Genomic DNA, 17048 nt, shown 5'->3' with positions numbered 1-17048 from the left:
AAGTTTCCGACCCTTTGCAACCCTAGGAATGTTGTCCCACTCCTCTTCACTGGCTGTGCGAAGTTGATATTGGCGGGAACTGGAACACGCTGTTGCACACGTCAATCCAGAGCATCCCAAACATGCTTAATGGGTGACATATCTGGTGAGTATGCAGGCCATGGAAGAACTGGGACATTTTCAGCTTCCAGGAATTGTGTACAGATCCTGCGCCATGGGGCCATGTATTATCATGTTGAAACATGAGGTGATGGCGGCGGATGAATGGCACGACAATGGGCCTCTGGATCTCGTCACAGTATCTCTGTGCATTCAAATTGCCATCAATAAAATGCAGTTGTGTTCATTGTCCGTAGCTTATGCTTGCCTATACCATAACCCCTCCGCCACCATGGGGCACTCTGTTCACAACGTTGACATCAACAAACCGCTCGCCCACACGACGCCATACATTCTGTCTGACATCTGACTGGACAGATGAAACTGGGATTCATCTCTGAAGAACACTTCTCCGGCGTGATTTTCCCACTGAAGTTGGGTACAACCGGAAACTGCAGTCAGGTCAAGACCCTGGTGAGGACGGTGAGTACGCAGATGAGCGTCCCTGAGACGGTTACTGACAGTTTGTGCAGAAATTCTTCAGTTGTGCAAACCCACAGTTTCATCAGCTGTCCGGGTGGCTGGTCTCAGACGATCCCGCAGGTGAAGAAGCCAGATGTGGAGGTCCAGCGCTGGCGTGGTTACATGTGGTCTGCAGTTGGGAGGCTGGTTGGACGTACTGCAGAATTCTCTAAAACGACATTGGAGGTGGCTTGTGGTAGAGAAAATAACATTACTTTCTCTGGCAACAGCTCTGGTGGACATTCCTGCAGTCTGCATGTTAATCGCACGCTCTCTCAAAACTTGCGACGTCTATGGCATTGTGTTGTGTGACAAAACTGCACATTTTAGAGTGGCCTTTTATTTCCCCCAGCACAAGGTGCACCTGTGTAATGATCATGCTGTTTAATCAGCTTCTTGATATGCCACACCTGTCAGGTTGATGGATTATCTTGGCAAAGGAGAAATGCTCACTAACAGGGATGTAAACAAATGTATGCACAAAATGTTAGCAAAATAAGCTTTTTGTGCATATGGAAACTTTCTGGGATCTTTTATTTCAGCTCATGAAACATGGGATCAACACTTTACATGTTCTGTTTATATTTTTGTTCAGTGTAGTACTGGACAAACAACATATTGCAAACATAATGAAAATACACTGTTTTTAGACAGCGATATGCCTCAATGGAGCAGACCTCCTTGCAGTGACTGACCTTTGGCAGGCCTCAGGGCTCTGATTGGCTCGCGGCAGGCTAGTCTACTTGGGGGTGGAGAGTATTCTGTAGTCCTGTCCTCTTCCTCAGTTTCCATTGGTCCGTTCAAGTAGGTGACTCTTTGACCAACCACACTCACTTCAGGTATGATTTTATCTCTGACTGGAAAGCCTGGTGGAGAAAACACAGAAACACCATTAGAGCTAAATAGAAACAACGACTCAGCCAGTAATAAGAGAGATCCTTTTACATGTTGAATCCTCACTGTACCTTGAAGGGCACTGAAGTCCATGGAGACGGAAGATCTCAGTTTAGCAGAAGGCACTCTAGCAATGTGAGGCTTTGTTGAAGAGGAGGCAGAATTCCCAGGGCTTTTGAAAGAGGTCAGAGGTGAGTCATCAGGAGGGATATCAGATCCATCATACCTCGGGTGTGTGTACTTGAAAGTGTGACCATCATAGCATGGTCCCTTTGCCCATGATAATTATTGAAACAGGATCTCATTTGGTTCAACTTAGTTGAACCAAATGGTTCAACTTTGTCTACTGGTTGTCTACTTAGGTCTAAGACTCTTGTGGAATGTACCTGGTTTTGGTGCCATTGAGGGGGGTGTTTGGGGGTGAGTAGAGGCTGGAGAGGCCGCTCTCGCTAGCTGGGCTGGTGACGGTGGGGGAGTTGTGAGAGGGGGAGTCCAGAGCCAGCTCCAGTTTCATGGCTGAGTCTGGGCTATCTGGGTCAGGGTCTGAGCCACTCAGACTCACCTTGGCCTTCTTCTTAGCTGCGCTGCAGCGCAGAGAGCGCAGGGAGTTCAACATCTAAAAACAACAACACATTAGCTCATCAGTAACCTGAGAGCAAGGCAAGAGGGTGTTGTGCATACAGATAATATTTTATGCATGGGTGTTATAGCCATGACAATTTAGATGTCAAGTACAATTCCCCCAGCACTAACATTACATCAAGAATACTTAGTCCCAAATATGACCCATTTCACCACCACTGCAGTAATGAAGGAGAAACATTATCCACATTCCATATTCCTGCACTGAGTTATTCTGAGTACAGATATGAATAAAACCCAGATGGCAAGATGGTAGCTTTAAGACAGTGTCCTAGCTAAATCCATCTGGAGACTTCACTAAGCAGAGCCTTGTGTGTAAAACATTGATCCTGACCTCCTGCCGGTCCAAGGGGTCCTCTTCCTGGTCTTGGTCCTGCAGGCTGAGGTGATCTAGGTCTAGGTGAAGGTCCCTCTCAGACAGGTGGTCCTGCAGGCTAGATGGAGATGGAGCTAGAGGACTAGACCACTGGCCATTCTGAGACAAGCCCCGCTCTGGCAGGAGAAGGCCTGGGGATGGGGAGATAGGCAGCCCGGTCCGCGTCCTGCTCAGAGCCTGTCGGAAAGACGAGGCAGATGAGGAGCTCACCAGAGAAGCACGGTGAGGCCGTGGAGAACACCTGCTGGATGAGAAGTCACCTGTGGGGACAAAGAAAGCACTCAAAAACATGCTTCAAATAAATTACATGACTATCAAGATCTACCCAACATGCAGTAGACACCAGACCCATACTTGATATGTCTTTCCAGGGGCTGGGGTCTCGTCTTTGGGGGCTGCTCTCTCTCTTGTTGGGCCAAGTGTTGGACATTGACAGTGAGGAGTCAGCGCAGCGGTGGGACAGTGTTGGGGTCAGCAGGCCCCCGGGGAGTGTAGCCAGAGGGTAGGAGGGCAGTAGGAAGGTGCCCTGGGCCGAGGGGTTGGATAAGGTGTGCTCAAAGCCGGAGGTCCCAGAGAGGAGACGGGCCTTGTGTACCACTGCAACACAAAGATCCTTCAGTTACCTTTCAATGAAACTGTTCTGTAGAAGGCACAGACTGAGGAGAGTAAAGACTTCCTCACCTCCCTCTGCGTCAGAGAAGTTGGTAGATTTAAAGATGTCAGGATCTAAGTCAAGGCTCCCACTCCTTCTCAAGCGTCCCAGGGATTCCCTCCTAGAGGACAGGGTTTTATGGGGCTCTGCAGAACCTAGAGGACAACAAATAAGCTATTACTGTATTGTACCTCATAACTATCATATATTGTCTATCAATACAATATGATGACTGGTTGCTGGTTGCTTCAGCAACTCATGTTAAGTTTCAAAGTGATATGGTCAATAGAGTCCTCTTCATTGAGGCCAAGCTAAAGCTGGGGTCAGGCTGGCTTGTGAGCCCAGTTCCTGGCATGGGGAATGTAATCTGATCCTAGTTTGTTTCACTTGATAAATTATTCTGTCTAGGTTTAATACCTTTGGCTAAGCCAAAGCTTAGTTAAAACATCCATTGACAAACCCATTCGTTCAGTAATGTTTGAAAACAGATTTAATTAAAGAGCAGCGAAGTGGAACATTTGTTCGGACACTGTTTGTTTATACTGTGCAGAAAAAGTTGTTGGCATGTTCTGTAGCCTGCTTTAAAAATATCCAAGTCCAGTCAAGCCTGCAAGCACAGGCTAATCTTGTAAACAGTGGCTACATAGAGGGTCACAAACACTCCTGACCCCGAAACAATTATAACTAACTCACACAAGTTTTACTTTTGTATTCCACTGCATGCTTTACTAGCAAAAAACATACAGCAGAAATATTGTATTATCATTTTACATTATTTGTAGGCTACTTTAGCAAAGTCTTGTACAATATTTTGGACTAATTTCAAATTCCCAATGCACCTGATTCAATAGTGTTCACTTAGATTACTACATTCAGCATTGTGTTAGATTACATAGGTATACAGTACGGATGGGCAATACAGTACCAGTCAAAAGTTTGGACACACCTACTCATTCCAGGGTTTTTCTTTATTTTTTACTATTTTMTACATTGTAGAACAATAGTGAAGACATCAACACTAAACTCAGAAAAAAAAGAAACGTCCTCTCACTGTCAACTGCGTTCTTTCAGCAAACTTAACATGTGTAAATATTTGTATGAACATAACAAGATTCAACAACTGAGACATAAACTGAACAAGTTCCACAGACATGTGACTAACAGAAATGGAATAATGTGTCCCTGAACAAAGGGGGGGTGCAAATCAAAAGTAACAGTCAGTATCTGGTGTGGCCACCAGCTGCATTAAGTACTGCAGCGCATCTCCTCATGGACTGCACCATATTTGCTAGTTCTTGCTGTGAGATGTTACCCCACTCTTCCACCAAGGCACCTGCAAGTTCCCAGACATTTCTRSGGGGMAATGGCGTGCTCAATGGGATTGAGATCCAGGCTCTTCGCTRGCCATGGCAGAACAYTGACATTCMTGTCTTGCAGGAAATCACGCACAGAACGAGCAGTATGGCTGGTGGCATTGTCATGCTGGAGGGTCATGTCAGGATGAGCCTGCAGGAAGGGTACCACATGAGGGAGGAGGATGTCTTCCCTGTAACGCACAGCGTTGAGATTGCTTGCAATGACAACAAGCTCAGTCCGATGATGCTGTGACACACCGCCCCAGACCATGACGGACCCTTCACCTCCAAATCGATCCCGCTCTAGAGTACAGGCCTCGGTGTAACGCTCATTCCTTCAACGATAAACGCGAATCCGACCATCACCCCTGGTGAGACAAAACCGCGTCTCGTCTTTGAAGAGCACTTTTTGCCAGTCCTGTCTGGTCCAGCAACGGTAGGTTTGTTCCCATAGGCGATGTTGTTGCCGGTGATGTCTGGTGAGGACCTGCCTTACAACAGGCCTACAAGCCCTCAGTCCAGCCTCTCTCAGCCTATTGCAGACAGTCTGAGCACTGATGGAGGGATTGTGCGTTCCTGGTGTAACTCGGGCAGTTGTTGTTGCCATCCTGTACCTGTCCTGCAGGTGTGATGTTCGGATGTACCGATCCTGTGCAGGTGTTGTTACACGTGGTCTGCCATTGCGAGGACGATCAGCTGTCCGTCCTGTCTCCCTGTAGCGCTGTCTTAGGCGTCTCACAGTACAAACATTGCAAATTATTGCCCTGGCCACATCTGCAGTCCTCATGCCCTCTTGCAGCATGCCTAAGGCACATTCACACAGATGAGCAGGGACCCTGGGCATCTTTCTCTTGGTGTTTTTCAGTCAGTAGAAAGGCCTCTTTAGTGTCCTAAGTTTTCATAACTGTGACCTTAATTGCCTACTGTCTGTAAGCTGTTAGTGTCTTAACGACCGTTCCACAGGTGCATGTTCATTAATTGTTTATGGTTCATTGAACAAGCATGGGAAACAGTGTTTCCCTTTACAATGAAGATCTGTGAAGTTATTACGATTTTTACGAATTATCTTTGAAAGACAGGGTCCTGAAAAAGGGATGTTTCTTTTTTCGCTGAGTTTATGAAATAACACATATGAAATCATGTAGTAACCAAACATGTGTAAACAAATCAAAATATATTTTATATTTGAGATTCTTCAAAGTAGCAACCCTTTGCCTTGATGACAGATTTGCACACTAATTGCATTTGAGGTTTGTTCCAACAGAATCGGTAATTTGGACACCAACAGACATTGAGACATTATTTTACTGTAATAGAAGAGTAGTTAACCTTTCCAACGATACCCTTTTTATGTATCAACTCCTAAAAATGTGTGCAGAGTAGACGCTACTAAAACAGGAGTATCAGTGAACATTGATTCTGGAAAATGAATGCTCAGTTTGTCACGTGCAGAATTAAGCCAGCATTTTAGCCAGACTGTTATACTAGCTGTCTAGTCTATTTATAAATGTGCAATAAGCATAAAACAATTATACACTGAGTGTACAAAACATTAAGAACACCTTCCTAATATTGAGTTGCGCAGGGATGCTGGCCCATGTTGACTCCAATGCTTCCCACATTTGTGCCAAGTTGGCTGGATGTCCTTTGAGTGGTGGACCATTCTTGATACATACGGGAAACTGTTGACCATGAAAAACACAGCAGTCTTGCTAAGGGTTAGGGTTAACATACACAATCCATGTCTCAAATGTCTCAAAGCTTAAAAAATCTTCTTTAACCTGTGCCCTCCCCTTCATCTACACTAATTGGAATGGATTTAACAAGTGACAACAATAAGGGATCCTAGCTTTCACCTGGATTCACCTGGTCAGTCTGTCACTGAAAAAGCAGGAGTTCATAATGTTTTGTACACTCAGTGTATAAGGTCTTGGCAATTCGTTCTCATTCTGAGAAATAAGTAAGTTTACTTGATTTCAACATCTGAACAAAGTGGACAGACTAGCATGCTGTTCAAATGGAGTGTGCAAAGCTGTCATCAATGCAAAGGGTGGCTACTTTAAAGAATCTCAAATATAAATATATTTTGATTTAACACTTTTTTTGGGTTACTACTTGATTCCATGTGTTATTTCATAGTTTTGATGTATTCACTATTATTCTACAATGTAGAAAATAGTACAAATAACGAAAAACCCTTGAATGAGTAGGTGTCCAAACTTTTGGCTGGTACTGTATATCGTGATTCGCCCATAAGCAAAAAAATAATAATTGAGATGATTTTTAGGGCATATCGCCCAGCTCTAGTATACCAGAAGGTACTAAAAGTAGTGGAGGTACTAGTTTCTAAGTCCTATAACAGAACAATACTTATTATGTCCAAATCAACCAACCAACCATACAAACCACATCAGGAGTGTGGCATGCATCATATTCTCCTGTCACTACTAGGCTGCTTCACTGTAAGGTATCTTGACGAGAGGTCAAGTTGCACAAAAATACCCTGGCAATTGAATACCTAAGTACTATCGCTAGCATTCCCGCTTGAGATGATACCACGTTTATGACACAGTATCTGCTGTATAATCTCTATTGGCTTCCCCACCTAGTCTGGTCCTTTCCTTCCTTTGAGAGCTTTTCTCCTGACCACTCTGGCTGTCTGACTGGGTCTTTTCAGAGTGAGCCAAGTCAACCGTGGGCTAGTTGACTGCAATGGGAAGGAAGCCTCTGACAGGGTGGTAGCCGTGATCACAAACCAACTGTGACTGCAAAGTGGAGGAACTCTGATAAATCACTGAAGCTAACTATTGCTTTCATCAACTTTAGTCATTACTGGCCTTCCTACCTAAAAATCAATACCTCATATAATCTCCTTTGTCAACAGAGAACACAAAATTTATGTATTTGATCACACTGTTTTCATAGTGAGAACCAGATCAAGGTTTAGTACTAACTTATTGCATTCTCAACAACTCATTCTCAATGCTAGCCTCCATGCCTCATATTAAGTGTCTATTTATTGAATGCCTACGAACGGCATTGGCGCTAAACAGCAGGAACATGAAGAGGAGTGACTGACTGACTCCCACATCAACCATGTTTAGAGAAAGCACCACCCCCTCACTTCAAGGACACCTCCATATATTGTCACAATACATTACACAACTCTCCATCTACCGATGCATTCTTGTAGAGACATTTTTACACCGGTTCAAGATGGAGAGCACAACAGTGGTAAGGATTTCAAGGGTGAAGCATGCTAATGTCCATACTGGCCTTGCTTGGTACTTGTCTTGTGTACTCAATGTCTTCCCAACAATGGCAGCAAAATATAGGCAATTACACCATGGCATTGTTAAATACTAGTTTCCGATTGGCTTAAAAGGCGTTCTAGTGGGCATTATTTCTCTATAATGTACAGCAATAACCAACGGCTATGAATTTGTTTAATCCTTGTTGCGCGAGACCTGCATGGCACTCTTCTTTCTACTCAGTCATGTCAGTGCTCTGAATGGCGTGCAATGGTGTGGATCCATTGACTCTGTGTGATAATCCTATTCAAAACTGGTTTAATCTATAGCCTGGCTAACTTCGGCACTGACAGCAACTGAACTGCATCTCGTCAGCTTGTGCGGTAGCTCTTGATGCATGCAAGAGACAGAAGTGGGCACCTACCGAAACTGGGGACATATGTCTCCGGACTCAGCTTCCGGGAATGGGACTGGCAGTCTTCACTGATGACCTGAGGAGATAAAATCAAGGGGTAACAATGGTGACAATTATCCATCACTGAGAGCTACAATACTGGGTCAAGTTCACATGTCAAACATAAACGATTATTTGAAAACATAGAGAGCCTACCATGGATCAACTGTAATTTCATCCATTGGTCTCAACAAAGCAATGTTTAGCTCAAAGTAACTGTGTGCTCTGGGACTGTCAGTGTATAGAAACAAGCTCAAATTGGCGTCTGTCTACGTCAATGACATGTACCACTCTTATTAAACTTTTAAAGGTGTTGCCATGGCACATTTGTAAGCCTCACAGTAAAATAGATCTCTGAGGTAAGGAGAGTGATGAGCAGTTTTCACCTCAAACACCAAAGCTTCCCTCAGACAGGGTGTTGAGATCCATCTCACGGCTATCTGATTAAAAGCAACTCACGTTGCCTTCAGCCAAACCCACTGGGATCTTAATCAACATTAGGGACGTAAGTGGTTGATGTTCCACAGTTGCATCGGGCCCTATGATCTTCACATGCATTGCGAATTAAGTTTCAAACCCTCTCTGAATACAAGTGTGTTGTGTGGCAAAGATGTTGCTGGGAGATGGGGACTACTGTAAACATAAGGTTTCACTGGAAGGCTCCAAAATTACTTTGGGGCACAGAGCAAACAAAATGCCTCTGAACAAGTAGCTCTAGTTTTCAACTATTGTGATCAATGAAGGTCATTCTTGCAAATTACAATGCTTTGCCTTTGATAGTACCTGAATGCTCACTGAAACTTGTTGCAGTGTATTCTTTCCAATACATTTTGGTGGCAAACTGCTCCAAGGGAAGGAGATCATCTGTGAGAGGGGTTTCACTTTCAAAATCATAGAAATTAATAAGTTTAAAAACATCATTCAATCGAGTTGTTTTTTAACTTCAAGTTCACGTTTCATTACAACATCAAGACCGCTGAGACAGACATCAGTGATTGTTTCTGCAATCCACATGACATAGTCACGTGAATGAAGAGATTAATAAAATATGCCAGCCAGCCCCTCCCACCTAGTCTACAGTCAGCGTCGTGTGGGGGGTGAAACCAGACCTTTAATCTGTTATCCCCACCAGTCTCTGTGACAGTGCTGGGATTTCTCCCCCGCAGATCTTCATCTGAGCGCATTGCCTATACTTTTGTTGCATCTTTGCAACTACAGTTCAGTAGTCTAAGTAGGTTACTCTCTATTATGCGAAACAGGAAAGATGGCCAGTGTTTCCCCACTACGAACCTATGCCACTGTCTGACACTGACACAGTGAAACGAGCAGATTAGCAAATTGACTTCCCTGATGAGAGGATCTTGGAGTAAACCCATTGTAGCCTGGGGTTCCCCCCCAGCTACATAGATAAAGCTCTTTGGATTATCACTCATCGAGGAACAGGTGCCCTGTAATATTAGGTACTTGTCTCCCCMAAGCAGTCAAATCTGTAGTCTCACCTTTTCTGTCTAATGTGGATCATGCAATAGATATGTATCCACACCCTCTATCGACATACAGTAGGCCTATATTATTATCCTACGTATTCTTCAGATATACTACATATTCTATCCATGTCTATACATCCCATCACTCACACACACATATATTTTATACAACGGACTCCGACATTACTCATCCTAATATTTCGGGCTCATGAGTGGCACAGCGGTCTAAGGCACTGCATCTCAGTGCTAGAGGCATCACTACAGACTCCCTGGTTCTAATCCAGGTTGTATCACAATCGGTTGTGATTGGGAGTCCCATAGGGCGGTGCACATTTGGCCCAGCGTCGTACAGGTTTGGCCGGTGTAGGCCGTCATTGTAAATGAGAATTTGTTATTGACTGACTTACCTAGTTTAAAAAAATATATACAGTGGGGAGAACAAGTATTTGATACACTGCCGAATTTGCAGGTTTTCCTACTTACAATGCATGTAGAGGTCTGTAATTTTTTTTATCATAGGTACACTTCAACTGTGAGAGCCGGAATCTAAAACAAAAGTGGCACAGCGGTCCAGAAAATCACATTGTATGATTTTTAAGTAATTCATTTGCATTTTATTGCATGACATAAGTATTTGATACATCAGAAAAGCAGAACTTAATATTTGGTACAGAAACCTTTGTTTGCAATTACAGAGATCATACGTTTCCTGTAGTTCTTGACCAGGTTTGCACACACTGCAGCAGGGATTTTGGACCACTCCTCCATACAGACCTTCTCCAGATCCTTCAGGTTTCGGGGCTGTCGCTGGGCAATACGGACTTTCAGTTTTCTTTGAGACTGTGGTCCCAGCTCTCTTCAGGTCATTGACCAGGTCCTGCCGTGTAGTTCTGGGCTGATCCCTCACCTTCCTCATGATCATTGATGCCCCACGAGGTGAGATCTTGCATGGAGCCCCAGACCGAGGGTGATTGACCGTCATCTTGAACTTCTTCCATTTTCTAATAATTGCGCCAACAGTTGTTGCCTTCTCACCAAGCTGCTWKCCTTGTGCAGGTCTACAATTTTATCCCTGATGTCCTTACACAGCTCTCTGGTCTTGGCCATTGTGGAGAGGTTGGAGTCTGTTTGATTGAGTGTGTGGACAGGTGTCTTTTATACAGGTAACRAGTTCAAACAGGTGCAGTTAATACAGGTAATGAGTGGAGAACAGGAGGGCTTCTTAAAGAAAAACTAACAGGTCTGTGAGAGCCGGAATTCTTACTGGTTGGTAGGTGATCAAATACTTATGTCATGCAATAAAATGCAAATTATTTACTTACAAATCATACAATGTGATTTTCTGGATTTCTGTTTTAGATTCCGTCTCACAGTTGAAGTGTACCTATGATAAAATGACAGACCTCTACATGCTTTGTAAGTAGGAAAACCTGCAAAATCGGCAGTGTATCAAATACTTGTTCTCCCCACTGTATATATTTCTTAATTCCATTCAACTTTTTTTTTTAGATGTGTGTATTGTTAGATATTACTGCACTGTTGGAGCTAGCAACACAAGCATTTCGTTTCACCCACAATCAATGTTCCCTGTAAGCTGCGCCGGTGTGCAGCTCCCCTCAAACTGCCATGCAAAATAAATTTCAGCCCGCGCAGAGAAGCACAAGGTTGAACTTCACTCAACTTTCCAGAGATTTCCACTTCAGTCAACACTATCAATGTTTCGCTCTACTGCAGGAAATGTGCTTGAATCAACGCAATATTAGCCACTTTCAATGTAACATACCGAAACAAAACAAACTATGGAAAACTTAGTATGCAAAACTGTGCAAGAGATTTTCCTGTAGGCAAAGCGCATTGGAGTAGGATTCTATTGCATTGACAGTCAATACTCAGGCTCGTACTCTACACAGACCTGTGCGCCATTAACCAATCAGAGCTGCAGTAGGCCCATATACAAATAGTAATTGCCATATACGGATCTGTGCTATTCACTTTGAACTGGACTGTGTTCATAGCATGAGCGGTCGCGAGTTGATGCACTTGTTTTGATATCAAAGCAAGTGCTGCATGTAGACACCTGTGCACATTTGTTCATATTCTTTGCTAGTTAATAAGTTATTAGCCCAGTTATCGCTCATTTCTAGTCAACAATGGGTGAGTGGTTGCTTCCTATAAGAGCACAAAATGTGTGCATTTCTAGCCATCTTTGAAAAAGGAGCAGTGTTGTATTTTGAGACGGTTTTGAATAAGCTAAGTAGCCAATAGGCAGAGGATAGCATAATTTGTCTGTTTCTCTAATAATGGTATGGGAATAATAATACATTTTATTTTGTAAAGTGGTTTCTTACATCAAACAACATTTTTAGTCACGTACTTGTATGAAGGACAAGTGGATAAACAGGTTAATGTCAAGCCCTGTATGTTTTTTCAAAAGTCTCATGGAATGTAGGCCTACATTGAACACCACACATTTGCTGCTACTGACAGAACAGCTATTTCCATTTAAAAATGTTATGGGATGCATTTTTCTCCATTGTTTTTGATGGTAGGCCACCCTGGTAGGCCTACATTATGATCAAATAGCCACAGAAGCCTACTTGGCCACTGTTAAAACTGTAACTTAAAGTGGGTACAGCCTCAGTATTCACAGTGAATGCGCCCTGGTAGATGCACAGAATTTTCACAATGTTCTAGTTTGTGCTCAGCAAACCTGAAATTTCCTCAGTGCCTGATTTTTTTTTGAGGGAACATTGTTCGCAATAACATCTGCTAAATATGTGTATGCGATCAATAAAATTATTTGATTTTCCATGACTGACCACAACTTGAAATGCCTGAGAATGCATCTCTGAAATGACAAACACACGAATAGCCTTATGTTCAATGTCACATCAGGCATCAAACAAATAGTTTGCTTGCCTTCAGAATATGGTAGAACCCCCCCTTTTCTTATCTCAAATTTAGACTAAGTTGATTGATAAACACTGACATGGTAGCTGTCATCTCTCTCCTCCTAATTGGCCACAAGGCAACTGACTGCTCACCAAATTATTGTCATGGCAACAAAACAAACAAACTAGCATCCCTTGCAGACAGGTGACAGTCCTTTTCAGGCCCTTTGCAATCAGTGCACTAGGACTTTGATTGTGGAGACAAACAAATCAACTAAAACACAGCACCTCAGGTGGACGGTGAAGTCAATAGGAAAGATGCTACTCCAAGAGCACAGTCAATCAGTGACTGATTGAAAGGCAACTTATTCCATTGGATCTGTATTAATATTTTTAGAAGCCCTTTATACCATTAAACATGTGAACTTTGATTGCTGAGTCAATAATTCCTCCATTAAATGCCAATCAATGTCACCTAAAGGGAATCATTTGCATCATCTCTGCATACATAACTACACTGAACAAAAACATAAAACACAACAGTTAAATGCTGGTCCCATGTTTCATGAGCTGAAATAAAAGATCCCAGAAATGTTCGTTATGCACACAAATATTATTTATCTCAAATTTTGGGCACAAATTTGTTTATATCCCTGTTCGTGAGAATTGTATCCTTTGTCAAGATAATCCATCCACCTGACAGGTGTGGCATATCAAGAAGCTGTTTAAATAGCATGATCATTACACAGGTGCACCTTGTGCTGGGGACAATAAAAGGCCACTAAAATGTGCAGTTTTGTCACACAACACAATGCTACAGATGTCTCATGTTTTGGGAGAGGGTGCAATTGGCATGCTGACTGCAGGAATGTCCACCAGAGCTGTTGCCAGAGAATTGAACATTCATTGCTCTACCATAAGCCACCTCCAATGTCATTTTAGAGAATTTGGCAGTATGTTCAACCAGCCTCACAACTGCAGACCACGTGTATGGCATCATGTGGGCGAGCGGTTTGCTGATGTCAACATTGTGAACAGAGTGCCCCATGGTGGCGGTGCGGTTATGGTATGGGCTTAAGCTACAGACAAAGAAAACAATTACATTTTCAATGGCAATTTGAATGCACAGAACTACCGTGACGAGATCCTGAGGCCCATTGTGATGACAATTTTTTTTTTTTAAAGGTATCTGTGACTAACAGATGCATGTCTGTATTTCCAATCATGTGAAATCCATAGATTAGGGCCTAATGAATTTATTTAAATTGACTGATTCTCAAATTAATTGTAACTCAATAAAATCTTTGAAATTATTGCATGTTGCGTTTATATTTTTGTTCAGTATACATTAGGCCTACCATTTTCACAGTATGCAGTGAGCCAATTAATATAAATTGTGTCCTGGATTTTTGCACGTACAATTCCATATAGTCCTAACACAAGCATTTGTCAGTATCTAGTATACTGCGTGTTGTATACTGATGTATACTGATGTAGTATACAGCGTATTATTGATTCAGTGTAGACATGCTTGGGGTTGTTTTCATCAGGTTCCTGAAAACTAATATTTGATAGATTTGTACTTTGAGTGGTCGCAAACCTCATTCTATTTGCACCTTATTCAATGGAATTATGGTGTCTCTATGGAAATAAGATTATTATACCTATATAGCCTAGAGAGGATGTTTTGATATTTCTTTCTCTAATGGGACTTTGCTAAATCAAAACAGCTAGATAGACCAGTGTCGTCATCATACTTTTGCTTGATGTAACCTTGTCGTCATCGATGACCAACCTGATCAGAGGATTTCCCCTTAGGAGCACTGCGTGGCTGGGTGTTCACTGTGGAAGGGAGGCTTGACCTCTCCCAGGGCAGTTTGTTCTTCCCTTTGCCTGCACTGACAATTCTCCTCTGCAGTGGAAGGTCATCAACGAGGGAGCCCAAGCTTCCATAACCATGATACAGCCTGTCAGAGTCTGGTTCTGTCCTGATGTTCCTGGCACTGCTGATCCGCCCACCATTGAGCACCCACTCCAGGTCAGCTCCCGACCCAAACTGAGGTGAGCATCGTTGTCCTGGTTTAGGGATTACAAGGGCATACTCCACCATTCCATCTGAGGACAGTCTGGGAAGTACTTGCCTGGCTCTTCTTGCTTGCACAGCTGCCATAAGACCCTCCTCATCCCCATTGAGCTCAACTCTGTCTACAGCCTTCATTAGGGGCTGTTTTTTCCCTGTGTCAAGGCAATGGTCAAAAACAGCAAATAGTTCTAGGGCTGCATGGCGAACCTTCTTCTTGCTGTCTGCCAGGTATGGGGCAACTTCAAAGCAGAGGCTGGGGATGTTGAAGTCCTTCCTGGGGTGGGTGAGCATAGCTGCTGTGATGATGTTGATGACATCCTCTCTGACCCGGGAGTTCTTGTGTCTCAGGTGTCCAATGACAAGGTCCAACACTTTCTGTGGCCCTACAATTCTAGTCAACTGCCTGAACACATTCATATACTCATTCCTGGTGACAGCGCGGGTGTCCCCAAGGGTTTTCAGAGCCACACACGCTAATTGTTTGAAATATTTGTCTACATTGTAATCCAATTTCTGAATGAGTAGGTTTATCACCTGTAAAGTGCCGTACAAGACTTTGAAGTTGCTGTCATCTAGAAGTCTGCGGAGAAAATTGATAAACTCCACAATACTGTCTGAGGGGACTGGCTTCAAGTCCAATCCAAAGAGGATATTTTTCAGCTGTTCCACACCATTTGTTCGATTTTGGTAGTTTTTGAGGTCTAGGAGCTTTTCGTGTAACTCTTGGGGTATCAATCCAAAAATCATCATTGATGGTCCTTTGGATGTGGTCAAAGGGGAAAATCTAAAGAAGCATTCACATTTCTGTGAGGACAGCAATATTGTCCTTTACTTTGAATCGTCATCTTGGTGGGTAGATTTAGCCTCTTCGATGCTGTATTTCAGAGTGGCAATACTGTGGTTGCCGTCCAGTAAAATTGCACTCAGATATGTCTTTATATGGTAATAGTCAGTTCAACAATACGTTTTACACCTGTAGGCAGCTGGTATTGGGAAAGACATTTGAACATTTCCAAGCATAATCAATGCATTACATTAAAATACTTCATATTTGCAGCTTCTTATGAATAAATGTTCTTTGTTTTGTTCTACGAGACAACTGGAACGTGAACAGTGAAAGCAACGTTGAGTGAAAATAAAACCACTTGTAGGTTGGTGTGCTTTCCCTACATAGCCACGACGAAAAAAAAGCACAGTGGAATGTTATATTTGAAAGCCCCTGTTGTATTTCAGCTAACTGCATTGGTAACTAGGTAGCCCACTAGATGTTTCCATTGCTTCTAACATCATTCATTGTTCAGAAATGGAGTGTCAGGGCGACGTCGCTGCCAGTACCTCTTCTGATTGATGTTTTCCATATAATTCAATATCATAGATAGCTTTTAGCTACGTCTTCAATGCTTGCGGCTGAGTAGCAACCTGGTGGTGGCTAGCTTGGCTAACTACTTAACGTTAACTGGCGAAGTTAGATAACAGACAAATTATGACTTCGCATTCCGATTATTCGTTCAAATTTGACGTCCGGGGTACGAAAACGTTTCCCAAATCTTCATGACCTCCTCGGTTAAATGTCCGATTAATAATACTCATAGAAATCCCCTTGTAACTGTATGAGATTCTATGTTGAATGTTTGTAGCTAATCTAGCTAGCTGCGCTGTAGTAGAGACATTCATCGCCGTAGCCCACGCCAAGAAGCATCAAAATGGCGAATACAACATGACACAAACGGACCGCTTCCATGGTGACGCGAGTGGTAGGTTGAGAATCAGATGGAATTTGATGTATTCCATTCCAGGGTTTCTTTATTTTTACTATTTTCTACATTGTAGAATAATAGTGAAGACATCGAAACTAGTACCTCCACTACTTTTAGTACCTTCTGGTATACTAGAGCTGGGCGATATAACGTAAAAATCATCTCAATTATTATTTATTTTGCTTATGGGCGAATCACGATATACAGCACCAGTCAAAAGTTTGGACACACCTACTCATTCAAGGGTTTTTCTTTATTTGTACTATTTTTACATTGTAGAATAATAGTGAAGACATCAAAACTATGAAATAACACATATGGAATCATGTAATAACCAAAAAAAGTGTTAAACAAATCATATATTTTATATTTGAGATCCTTCGAAGTAGCCACCCTTTGCCTTGATGACAGCTTTGCACACTCTTGGCATTCTCTCAACCAGCTTCAGCTGGAATGCTTTTCCAACAGTCTTGCAGGAGTTCCCACATATGCTGAGAACTTGTTGGCTGCTTTTCCTTCACTCTGCGGTCCAACTCATCCCAAACCATCTGAATTGGGTTGAGGTCGGGTGATTGTGGAGGCTAG

The 17048-nt window shown here is 42.8% G+C and overlaps 1 protein-coding gene across 3 annotated transcripts in view; it reads right to left on the bottom strand.

Annotated features, from left to right (window-relative positions):
* LOC111968795 (TOG array regulator of axonemal microtubules protein 1-like) overlaps window positions 1–16425 on the bottom strand; it is a 36024-nt gene extending 19599 nt beyond the window's left edge. Inside the window, exons 1-8 of one of the 3 annotated variants that reach the window (XM_023994667.2) lie at window positions 14419–16425; window positions 8216–8282; window positions 3215–3340; window positions 2888–3130; window positions 2492–2793; window positions 1902–2131; window positions 1587–1687; window positions 1317–1487 (exon numbers count right to left, since the gene is read on the bottom strand). In XM_023994667.2, the coding sequence (XP_023850435.1) occupies window positions 1317–1487; window positions 1587–1687; window positions 1902–2131; window positions 2492–2793; window positions 2888–3130; window positions 3215–3340; window positions 8216–8282; window positions 14419–15456 (2278 nt within the window). In that variant the 5' untranslated portion in view covers window positions 15457–16425. Of the gene's footprint in view, window positions 1–1316; window positions 1488–1586; window positions 1688–1901; window positions 2132–2491; window positions 2794–2887; window positions 3131–3214; window positions 3341–8215; window positions 8283–9028; window positions 9212–14418 lie in introns of those variants that run through there. The other 2 variants (XM_023994664.2, XM_023994668.2) reach the window with 2 other exon arrangements.
* Window positions 16426–17048: the final 623 nt, after the last annotated feature.

This window comes from Salvelinus sp. IW2-2015, linkage group LG9 (assembly GCF_002910315.2).
Source record: "Salvelinus sp. IW2-2015 linkage group LG9, ASM291031v2, whole genome shotgun sequence".
NCBI classification, from domain to species: Eukaryota; Metazoa; Chordata; class Actinopteri; order Salmoniformes; family Salmonidae; genus Salvelinus; species Salvelinus sp. IW2-2015.
Note: the sequence above shows the minus strand (reverse complement) of the source record. Positions and strands in the feature narration are given on the sequence as shown.